This window comes from Larus michahellis, chromosome 4 (genome assembly GCF_964199755.1).
Source record: "Larus michahellis chromosome 4, bLarMic1.1, whole genome shotgun sequence".
In the NCBI taxonomy this organism is placed as follows: Eukaryota; Metazoa; Chordata; class Aves; order Charadriiformes; family Laridae; genus Larus; species Larus michahellis.
The window spans coordinates 91,748,093-91,760,093 of record NC_133899.1 but is presented as its reverse complement, the minus strand read 5'-3'; the positions used below and the strand labels follow the sequence as shown (position 1 = coordinate 91,760,093).

At 48.0% G+C, this 12,001-nt stretch overlaps 1 protein-coding gene across 2 annotated transcripts in view; it reads left to right on the top strand.

Moving 5' to 3' along the window:
• ABTB2 (ankyrin repeat and BTB domain containing 2) overlaps positions 1–10,712 on the top strand; it is a 153,524-nt gene extending 142,812 nt beyond the window's left edge. For both annotated transcript variants that reach the window (XM_074586392.1, XM_074586390.1), the window contains 8 exons: positions 1,664–1,890; positions 2,662–2,840; positions 3,790–3,895; positions 4,019–4,121; positions 4,543–4,633; positions 6,484–6,552; positions 7,127–7,240; positions 8,395–10,712. In XM_074586392.1, coding sequence (XP_074442493.1) covers positions 1,664–1,890; positions 2,662–2,840; positions 3,790–3,895; positions 4,019–4,121; positions 4,543–4,633; positions 6,484–6,552; positions 7,127–7,240; positions 8,395–8,592 — 1,087 coding nt within the window. In that variant the 3' untranslated portion in view covers positions 8,593–10,712. The remainder of the gene's footprint in view (positions 1–1,663; positions 1,891–2,661; positions 2,841–3,789; positions 3,896–4,018; positions 4,122–4,542; positions 4,634–6,483; positions 6,553–7,126; positions 7,241–8,394) is intronic.
• Positions 10,713–12,001: the final 1,289 nt, after the last annotated feature.

Sequence of the window (12,001 nt, the reverse complement as noted above, 5' to 3'; positions counted from 1 at the left end):
TAGTTGCTCTGTTACAGCCCTTCGAGAAAAAATTATGCAAGGCTTACCTTATTCAGCAACTAGAGCTTTGATAAAAAAAAGGGATTCTATTTTAGTCAAAAGCACAAAATACAACAGAAGGGTCTTTGTTTGCTTTTTTTGCTTATTCTCTCACGTGCTGGTCTAGCTCTGCAGCACTAAGAGCGAGCAGGAGCTGGTTCTAGGCCATGGGCGAGCAGGCTAAGCTCGGCCTACGGGTAGGTTATGAGACAGTGGTTCACGTTCTGAGACAGAATCTAATCACATTAAGGTGGCAAAAATAATCTGCGGCAGAATTTGATTGATGCATCTCTGATTTTTGGATGGTTGATCAAGACATCAGTCATTAAAACACTGAAAAGCCAGACCGGGCTGTTTCCAGCGTTTTTATTTAGAAATAAGACATTACTGATAAACTCATCCATAAATCCTTCTGCTCCCAGACAAAAATGTCAGCGTAACCAGCCAATTAAAACAGCCCTGAAACCGCCCGAGTGGCAGGGCTGTGCGATAGCCACGGGGGCTTACGGCTGGCCCATCTAGGAGCACGGTAAATAGCAGCTACCTTGCTTGAGCACAGCTGGGCTTCAGAGCGGTGCCAAAACTCCACCTCCAGGTACATGGCACATCTGGATACACCGGGGAAAACGGCCCAAGCTCAAATGAAGCCCAGCCTCTGCAAAGCTGGAACGGCCTCATGCAGTTATTTACAGTGTAAAACTACACGGACGCTGGTCTGTTCCCAATTCTCTTCCCCTCCCACAATCTTCTGCAACATCTGACCAGGCAGACTGTGAAATTCAAGGCTTGTTCTCCAATCGGATCGGGCAGGGTGATCCTAAAGCGCAAAATTAACTGGGTTTAGTCACACCGAGTGGTGTGGGTGCAAAGAGAGCACCAGCTAGTGGCAATTCGGCGTCAGAGCTGGGCGCTGGGCTGGACTCGCTGGGGTGGACAAGGGCTGCTGCAGATGGCCCCAGCTGGCCGCGGGGACAGCAGTGATGCAAGCTTCCGAAAGCGGCCGGACACAAACAAGAAAGCCTCTTGCTTGCAACTGCTGTGTGAAATTCCAACCCCCCCAAAAGTTCTCCCTGGGTTTAGTGATGCAGAACCATGGGCTTTATGGTTTCTACCTGCTGATGCAGGAAGCGGGTCTGACTGAACGTAGCAGTGCTTGAAGATGGTCGTTTGGGAAAACAGCAAGGTTCTAACAGACACTCTTTGGTAAATCTTACTTCAGAGCTTAAGACGTTACCACACTCGGGGCTGGCAGAAGGCAGCGCGCTTCTATGCCAAAGTATAGACTGAAATAAAACCCAGTTTTTGCATTAACGCTCTGAAAAAGGCCCTGGTACCACTAAGGAACAGGAGCATATTCTGCGCTTTTGCCCTTGCCACCGGAGCATCGATTTCTAGCATGTGGGATAGGGAAGGAGAAGTGGTTTAAAAGATCCAGATGATCTTTAAGGTCCCTTCCAACCTAAACCATTCTGTGATTCTATGAAACGCTGCTCCGCGTCTGCCAGCTGACTGTCTTTAGGAAAGAAATTATTGACTAAGCCAGACTCCTGCACCAAATCACCATAGTCCGGGCTGAATTGTTGTTATTTCATTTGTTAATAAGGGATCTCTTCTACCTCTTCAGGAATGTTCTGCGTAAGCTCCTGACGCAGCCCCAGCAGCTGAAGGGGGACGTCCTCTCCCTGGAGGAGATTTTAGCTGAGGGCGTGGAGAGCGACACCTCCAGCCAGGGCAGCTCCAGCGAGGGGCAGGTCAGGCTGTGCAAAACAAGAATGAAGGCTCTGCAGGAGGCCATGTATTACAGCGCCGAGCACGGCTACGTAGACATCACCATGGAGCTCAGGGCACTGGGTGAGGTTTTCACTTTAAGCAATCTGCACATTTAAGGCATGAAAAGCTTTTTCCTCTGCCCCTTTCACTTGAAGAAGAATCTGTAACCCTCACTGCAAAGCCATGCCAAGCTTAGGGACGCTAGCTGTCAAATTTCATAAAAAAAGTGTTTAAGGCTCCTCACAATTATTTTCCACATTCCCGCTGATCTACGATGTCTCTTACTTTTGGCTGGATCCTCTGTTCCCAAGTATCAAAGGCACGTCTCTTCGTCAGATACCCTGACGCCTAAAATTCAGTGTTAAAGAGGCCAGTCTCAAAAACAAAGATAACATCAGAGATTAAATGGTTTAAGGTGAAAGAAGAGACTTGATCTAAAGGTAGGAAGGAGAAGCTTTGAAGCTTGTGTGTCTAGACTGTTACAGGTAACCAGGAGAAGAGACCTCACACCACGTTTGTGTAGGGTTAGGGATTCTTGCAAGTTTGGCGCAAATTTATTTTGTATTTCCAACTAATCATGAAGCTAAATACACAACAGGGAGTCTCTGGTTCTTAATCAGCAGAAAGTTCCAGCTTATGGTCCTGGTACCTTTGCTGCTGTAGATAAATCACTTAATCTGTCAACGACCCAGTTCAGTCGTCTTTAATCTCAAGCCAAAAATGTATCTGCTGTTTGGATGTCCATAAATATCTGCTTGAGGGCTGCTAAGTGTTAGTCAGTGGCAGGAGGATCTACTCACAGGTACTTCAGCAAGTCACCATCTCTCACTGTCCTTTCTGCTGTGGCTACAGGAGTCCCGTGGAAACTCCACGTGTGGATCGAGTCACTGCGGACAACCTTCTACCAGTCTCGTTACTCGGTCGTACAGACCCTCTTACGGGAATTTGTCACCATTAAAGAAGAGGACTACAATGAAGAACTGGTTAGCGAAGGGTTGCAGCTCATGTTTGAGATCCTCAAAACCAGCAAAGTAATTATTAATTTTGTAATAGTATCAAAATCAATGTTGGGGTTTTTGCTGTTGAACAAGTTAGTGCACAACAAGAGCAAGCGAGTGCCCATGGAAAGTCCCCAGTGAGTGACGGTATGAAAGCGACCCTGATATAATTTAGATAAATGCTATGCACCCACAAAAGCCGACCTCACAGTAAAGACATTAATTGCAATAGAAGTGAAAGTTATTCTGTTAAAGTCTTGTTCGGCAACTGGCTTTTGAAGCCGTGTGACTGTAAGAGGAAGAGTCACCAACACAGCACTGGGCAGTTCAGGTGGTTCTTCTGATGGTTCTTCAGGTGGTTCAGGTGGCATCTTCTCGGAGTTTTCTGAACAATGCTTTTGTTTGGCAACATTTGCCTTCTACTTTTTCCTTCTATTTAAAGGGTGCCTACGACTGGTTTTTCCTTGCTTTCCAAGGCACGTCTAGAAGAGATTTGATCCATGGTATCTAGTTTACCTGTCTCGTTTTGCAGATAAGTTCACCCAGTCTCTATCACGTTCTCTTCAAGAGGCCGTTGCCTACAACGTTCACTGTAACTGACCTTTAAATGAAAAGCACGGATATAACTGGCTAACTAAAACCGGCCGCAAACCAGGAGCCGGAGCTTGGTATCTGGCAGTGAGCTAATGCCATTAATCAAATCCTGCTGAGAACAGGCTCGTGGGCTTAACCTGTTACAGAGAAAGGGACGACGAGCTTTTGCTGATGGACTCTCTTTCCCTTGGCGGAGGTCGGCCCGTGAACTGTTGCTGAGAGAATTCAGTCAGAGCGTATTTGCTCAGACCGTGCTCTTGACGCTCTGTTTGGAGGTCGTTCTTGTAGAGCGCCGTTGCTGTAAGCCTCAAGTGAACTGTTAGAGCATGTCTGAGACCTGCTGACTACAAAGTGCCGATTGATGATACCTGTTCGATCCTCCTTACAGAATGACTCCATCAATCAGCAGCTTGCATCCATCTTCACCCACTGCTACGGCAGCAGTCCCATACCCAGCATTCCCGAAATCCGAAAGACGCTGCCAGCTCGGCTAGGTAAGATGCTCACCTCAACAGTGAACTTCCTGTGATTTTTTTATTACCTTTTTTTTTTTTTAAAGGATCCACAGTTTCAAAAAGTATTCACTTTTTTTTTTTTTTTCTTTCTTACCCTAACAGATCCTCACTTTCTGAACAATAAAGAAATGTCTGATGTAACTTTCTTAGTAGAAGGAAAGCTATTTTATGCACACAAAGTCCTGCTGGTTACTGCATCTAACAGGTGAGTGGCTTTCCACAGCTAAGGACAGGTTGTTGAAGGAAGGTCTGGCCCTTACTCTCTCATTTGTGTGACGAGCTCTCGGTCACCCACCGCAGTAAGGCAGCTGCTCAGGACACGGGCTACAGACCGTAATTCAGACCTGATGCACTTGTGGTTATTAGTTTCTTTCTCTGTTATTGGCACAGTAACAGGTTTTTGCAACTATTACAGGGCGGGATTGGATCCGAGCCAAGCAATTTACAGGTTACGTTGTCGCTGAAGCTCTAAACTAATTGTCATTAAACTGAAAGGAATGTTTCCACTTTCGCCTCGCAAACAAGAGCAAGGAAGGATCTTTCTCTTCCCCTTGCCTAGGCTGCTTGTCAGTAGGTCAATGAGGATGCGAAGCACTAATACCGAAATCTATTAAAACCATTCTCAGGTTTAAGACGCTAATGACCAATAAAACAGACCACGACAGCCACGGCAGCAAGACTGTTGAAATCAGCGATATGAAATACAATATTTTCAAGGTACGTTACTCATTCCACCCGTTCTTTATTCTTTTCATCTTTTCACATACTTGGAAGCTGAGAAGGCCAAGGCTTAATATCGCAGGTAATTTACAAGCGGAGCTGGCGTTCATTTCAACACCCCCCTGTTTCAGGAGCGTTCTGATCTTGTCAAAACTTTCCAGCTAGGACCAACCTTAAAACAGAGACCTCCGGCCTAAATCCTTATTTTGTTACCAGGCAGCTGACTCCTCCATACGGCAGCAGAAACTGGTTTGCTACTGAAAGTAGTTTTATACTTTTAAGACACCATTTTCATGCTTTTTAAGGCACCATTTTTGTGCTGCGCTAAGCAAAAAGTAAACTTATTTACAGCAGGTGGACTGCCAGGCTTTGTATTAATTCAAATCAGGGGATCAGAAACCAATGGTGTCCCTTTCAAGGAAGGCTCAAAATTGAGAATTGCACTTTGCTTTTATGACATTTCTGTAATGGGCTTACGGGAGGTTCATTCACGATGGAGAGAAAGTAAGTTACTTACACACACCCAAGGAAGAAAAACCAAGTCAGTGAAATGCGATCGTTCACTTACTCCAGCTTTCCAGGTCTGTGTTTCAAATTTGGAAGAAAGGAAGAGAAGAGGGAAATCTGAAGTGCAGAATAGGGTGTGTAACTGTTTCACTACAGGGTTCAGGCTTCTCCTTTTTTTTTTTTTTCTCCTCTTCATAAGCAAACAAAACAGCAAAGCTGCTGGTCAGCAGTACTGTCACCTCACGAAGGGGGAACTCAGTTGACCATAAGAACATCTTTGTTCTACGTGAAAGGGGCCGTACAAGTTTTGTGTCGGCCAGATGACATGCAAAGTTTGCAGAGATGTGACATGACAGAAGGAGTATATTGAAACAAACCTCCTTAACAGCATTTTCACATCAAAAGGTTTCCAAAGATAAACTTCTGCTTCACTGGAGAGAGAGCAACAAATCAAAAAGAAATAAAAAGGTGAAATACTTCACAGAATGAAACAATTTGATGGTAGATAAAATGAGATGAGTTAAGGAGCTGATGGCATTCTACGGCAGCCGCAGTTACGGCGCATGGAGGATGCCGAGCCACCGGAGATCCGTGTTGTGCTCGGGGCTCTGCGGGACAGCAGATCTGCTCCCCTGCAACTCCCTTCTACAAATAAGGCAATTTTAAAAGTAGCAGCTTGGTTTTAGTTACCGCTACCGTTAGAAATGGTAAGCGCAGGACGCAATCCCCACCCCTGCTAGCACAGCACCCAGGACGCTGGAACGACTTCTCTTCCCATCACCAAATCCGTCGTTCCCTAGATAAGGCTGTGCTGGTTTAGCTGGGGGTGTGCACGTGCAGATCAAAGAGCAGATGCTGCCTCCTCCTCTCCCTGCAAACAATTAGGCCTTTTCCTCTGGCCCTGACGGGGGGCTAGAAGCTGATTAGAAGCACAGCAGGGGGGGCAAGTGGCTGGGAGGTCCCCGAGACACACACGCTCCTGGCGCGGCAGTTTCGGCGCTGGGGCGAGCTGGCAGCTCTGCGTGTGACCAGCCTGCAGGGCTTCGCAAAACCGGATCCAAGGAGCCGTTCTACAAGGACGCTGGTGTTGCTTGGAGACACGCTGTCACCCTCGGCCTAAAATCCTCAACAGGGCCCTTTTCAGAGCCTGAGGAAGAAAAGTAGAAAGCAGCAGATTTGCAACACTAGACACAAAAAAAAACCCCCCAGAACCCAGAGTGGAGGTGAGAGGCAGCCCCCCCGCGCAGCTCCCGTCTGCTCAGGAAGGGGAGTGCAGCCATTCACAGCCCCCTGCCACCGCAGCGATAACAGCCTCGGGCCCGGCCTTCTTCCCATTGCAGATGCTGATGCAGTATTTGTACTACGGAGGAACCGAATCCATGGAAATTCCCACCACTGATATCTTAGAGGTGAGTGTGCGTTTTCTTCTAAGCCTTGCCAAGCGCACCGGGGCATAAACAGAGCTTCAAAGGCCAAATCCAGGAGCTGACAGCGAGCTTCCAATCCAGGAACATGCTTAACACTTTGAAACGAGCTTCAAGTTTCAAAACGCTATTGCTTGGAAATAAGAACTGCCAGTTATGTTTTATTACGTCCATGAGACGCTGCGGGGGAGAAGGCGGGGTGGCAGCAGGGAGGGAAATCACGACAGTGCTCTTGGTACCCCCGGCTGGGTGGAAGCCTCCTTTGCGCATCCCCTCTGTCCTGGGAGAAGGGGCCGGGGGGGCGGTCTGGAGCTCACCCAGCACGGTGACAGACGGTGGCACAAATAGACTTCCAGAAGCAAGCCTTTGCTCAGAGGGGAGATCTGTGTGTCGCTTGAGCTAGGCATCGAGTGGCCTTTCTGCTCCTTCATGAGGACTCGGCCATTAAAACGGGGCGCGGGAGATGGCTCAGAGAGGAAATCATCCGTTCCATCCGTTTGCCTTCCCTCAGCCTTATCAAGGCTCACGATCTGAAATAGCTTCTCTCTTGTCCCCATAGCTGCTGTCGGCTGCCAGCCTCTTTCAACTGGACGGCCTCCAGAGACACTGTGAAATCCTCTGTGCCCAGACGATCAGCTTGGAGAACTCTGTTAACATCTATAAATATGCAAAGGTAGATGCCAAACCGCCTTATTTAAGAACCACAATGAAACGGCACGCCTGCTTTCTGCGGGCTCCTGTGGTAACGAAATACAGCGGGCAGCGCGCGGGCACCAGCTACGCCGGTAACTCTACCCCAACCCCAAGTGAGATGTTGGAGTCAAGTCCCAAGTCCTGCACTGCCCTAGTACGTTTTCTTGTCTAAAGCAATCGCGGATGACATTGATGCGAGATCCCTCCAGAGCCGGGGAGAGGTGTGTAACAGGCTGATACAGCAGCAGCGGCAAAGCCCAGGAGATCTAAATCCTGGGAGCAGCAGGGACAACTGATCGTAGTGCAGCAACCGAGACGTAAACCCTTTCCTAGCGCTCCTGCTGCTAAAATATATTGGTTACAGCTCCAGAACTAGCACAGACAGACAGAGATATTCAACTCTATAGCAAATAGCCCACGTTACCAATCAAATCATAGAGAAATACTCGGCCATTTCTGCAAGTTTGCAGGGTCAGATTCCTTAAAGACAAGCAGAAGGAATACACAGAGGGCTGATAATGATGCACGTTTTCATTTTGTCTGGTGTCACACTGATCCTGTTCCATTCCTGACTCTCACACTGGGCCGTTTTTTTGCAGCAAAGGGAACCAGATCACAGCCAGAAATCCACCGGGCATGTTTTACAAGTGTAACAGCCCTATTTCCCAGCTCCTTCTTCTAGGAGTTCGGCTCGCATCCTACGAACCGTATTCGTATTGCTGCGAGCTGTGCGTGCCATCTGGCAGCGCAGCGTTTTTGTGTTGGGGCACACGCGCTCCCCGCTTGCGGAGCTGAACAGGTACCGCGGGCGCTGCATCGGCCAGCTGCTCGGATCCTTTAAGGGGAAGAGCCCGGAGCACGGGCCAGTGGCTCTGCCAACAGCAGGCCAACAGGGCAAGGAATTCAAAAAAGCTTGAATGCCTCCCCGCTCACATCTGTGCCTGCAAAAAGCGCCAAAAGAAATTATTAGCCATCACCAGTTCTACTTCTAGTGCTTTTTCCACTCTTATTACCCACCTTTTTCTGTCTTAGAAGACATTGAAGGGAAAAGCATTAGAACTGAGGAGACCCTCAGGCATGTCCTTAGGTGTGTGGCACACAGAAAAAGCTAATTAATCTTCCTGTCTTCCGCAGATTCACAACGCGCCTGAACTAGCCTCTTTTTGTGAGGGCTTCTTCCTCAAACACATGAGCTCTCTTCTAGAGCAGGACTCGTTCAAACAGCTCATCTACAGCAGGAACAGCAAAGTGCAAGGCCTGGACCCTCTGCGGGACCTGCAGACAGCGCTGGCCGCCCGCCTGCACTCCGTGTACGTCACCTCCAGGGTGTGAAGCAGGACGAAGGCGGTGGCAGGAGCACTGGTTCAAACTGCAGGGGGACGCGCCGGCAGGCAAAGCTGTGGCTTTTCCTCTTTGCCTTCTGGATCTTGCGGAAGGTCCCCTACAAGAGACACCCCCCAGGCAGGGGTGCTGTGCCCCGTCCCGCGGACGGGCTTGGGGGGGGGGAGCTGGCTTCTCTGGGCTACTACTGTCACAGAAACACTGCCACAGCGCAAACCAGAACTGAGGATCCAAGTGAAGAACCGGAACGGAAGAGAAGATCAATGCTGCCGTTTAACCAAGCACGATGCCGGGCTGCAGAGAAGTGAGGCAACTGACCCACACCCAACACCTAATACGTCGTCTGAAGTGTCTGTCTACACGCCGTAATGGCCACCTAGTTCATGCGCGTAAATGTTTTACTTGTAAAAAGGCTGCATAGAAGGAGTTTTCTAATCCTATGGATCACTGCCCATTCCATGAATCATCCGTCTGAACACAAAGGCTGGAGCACACAAACCACTCCGCTACAGTAATAAACACCAGCGTCTCCACGTGTCAAAAGACTCCGACGTCAGTTTTCCCCCAGACTGTTTGCACCTTGAGAGAGAGAGATTTCGTAGATGTTCAAAGCTGAGTAGGAACTAATACTAACTCTGAAGTTACTCACTCCTTAAGCCTAATATGAAGAACCGAGCTGGGGCAGGGAGAATTGTGGGGTTTTGTATTTTTTTTTTTTTAACACGGTTTCACTGTGCTAGTTGTTATCTGGATCCATTTTGAGGGGGGAAAAGATGACTGTCTGCCCTTTCACCATCGAGGTTTGACAGTCCTGTCACTGTCACCTTAAAAACCTGTTTCTGAACATCATCTGTGAGACCTGACGCCATAAAAGATGGTTTCTAAAAGACTCAGGTATAGTAGGAGCTGGCACTACGCTGAAAACTGTCCGATAGGATAAATAGCAATAAAAGTCTCCCTGAGACCTTGAGGAACACACGGCTCGAATGTTTGTTCTCTCTCTGGAGCACGTTGGAATTAGAAGCTCGAACCTGCAGCCTCCGCTTCCCCAGCCTCATCCATGGAACGTTCTTCCCACCAACACGCTACCTCAGGGGGTACTGGGCCCGGCGCACCCCTGACCGGTTGCTAGAGGTAGGCTGAGGGCTGGCGTTCAGGCGGCAGCACTTAAACAAGGCGCCTCAGCTCAAAGGCTCCGAGAGTCACGTTTTTTCGCAGCAGGCAGATTTTTCCGGTCCAAAAGGACCCATTCTCGGCCGCCTTCCAGCTGACTTAGGAGAACTAAAAGGAGACAATTCAATCTATGGTTTTGAGTCTGAAGCAGTGGTTTTGTGTGTGTTTTTTTTTTTTTATTCTAAATAATCCCAACTGTAGAAAGGCAATTAGTTGTGTAAAAACACAGACCTTGCTCTTACCGATAGCTTTAAGGAACAACCTGCAGATATTCCCGCTGATCTTTGTTGGCACCCACCAGAAGCGTTTTTTGAGGTGCTTTCATTCGTTATGGGCGGGTGAAGGAGAAGAGGAAGCCGAGTTCTCAGTGGAGAACTGCTGCTGCTTAGAAATTCAACAATTAATATGGTAACGGAACACACTGGAAGAAGGAGGCTCAGCTGGGCCCAAGCTCCAAAGCAGGACAGAGCCATGGTTTAGGTGGATGCAGGGAATGAGAACGAACTACAGCGTCTCCCACCAAATCCGTCAAAATCTGACATCGCCTCGTTCCTAAAGGATTTACACGAGAGGCTAATTGCACGCAAGGGTGAGCACGGTGAGTCTACGGCTGCCAGCCAGGTTGGTGAGGGCCCGCTCCCGCGTGTGCGTTAGGCACACAGCCACCTCTGAAGAGCACCAGCTTCAATAACCCTATTTATTGCCAGAAAGCCACACAGGGGTTTCAAAATTATCACTGGTCTGCCTGAAAAATACCACAAAAGGCTTTATCTCGGGAAGTATTTTCAAGTAGCTGCTCCAGCTATCTGTACAAATATGTAGGTCCTCTTTTGTTGCTGTAATATTACAATGCTTTGTTAATTGTACATTACTGTTGTCATTTATGTAAATGTACCGGGATTTTATTAACAACGTAATTTTAAAATACACGTAATTTTAAAATAGCTGCTGTTATTTATTCTGTTCTTCCAACAACGAGAAAAAACTCATTTAAAGACACTTCGGTGGAAAAGGCCGTTGCAGGTTTAGCATCTTAAAATTTGTTTTGGTATAGATACCGAATTTTATGCTTTAAAACAAGGGATAGAGAGGCATTCATTTCCCCTTCCTAGGCTCAAACATTTATGAAGCACTGTATGAAGTACTGAATTTTCCCCAGCTGAAGTAAATTTACCTGTTTTCCATCAAAAAGCAGCGGATGGTAGCGTCTAAGAAAAATGCTACTTTTAGGCTGCTTCTCTGCAGCAGAAGAGACCCTGAGGGTTGAAACAACTGCTAACGGGGGTATTTGAGCAGCCCTCAGAAGTTCAACATCTGATTCACTCCCTCCCAAACACTAACAAAAACCGAAAAAGCAGGTAGTGCTTCCAGAACCCCAAAGGCTACAGCAGCCCTGGCTGGTGCAGTGGCTGCGGCAGCAGCAAAGAGCGTTTGAGAACAGCCCGAGAGCCGCGCGGGGTCAGGTGGGCAGCAGCATAGGAAGGAAAGCAGGGAAAAAAAAAAAAAAAAAAAAAAAAGGCAAAAAATTTAGGTAGGAGGTAAGAAGTCTACAGCTTTAAGAGCAAGAATTTGACCCAGAACTATTTTGGTTTTTCCTCCCCTAAGTCTACCCCGTAAATCTTGCAGAGCCCTACGGAGTTGGGGGATGACGGCCGCGCTGTAACTCTGAACTTGGTGAATTTGGTCCTCTCCAGGACACAAACCTTCCTTCGGACGCCGTTGCAGGGGAAGCCCTTAACACAGCCAGAGCCCGTACTTCGCTGCCGAGAATCTAATTGTTTCTGTCCTCGAATTTCCCACCACACAGCGCATCCCTCTGGCGCAGCGAGAGTTGAAGTACAGTTCTACACTAAGTTCCCGTCGCAAGCATTTCTTAGCATTTCATTTCCATCCCGCGAGAGAAGGCTGCTGGGAAGGATACAGGAGGGGCGCCGTCCCTCGCACTGTGCCCTTACACCAGCACGCTTTGGAAACCCACCAACACAAACACCAGCTTGTTCTCGAGAATCACGGAATACAAACACCTGAGATTCCCTTTGGAGCACTTTAACAAGTAGATTAAATAGAAATTTCTTATCAAAGCAGTTGCAAACCACCTCTGTTTTACACAGTGCTGCCCTCGGCGTCCTACAAAGTAACACGGCAGAGGTTGCCCAGCTTTGGGGAAGCACAAAACTTTGCTGGCCATAATTATATTATTTCAGGGAGCAGAGGAAATAAATGGAGC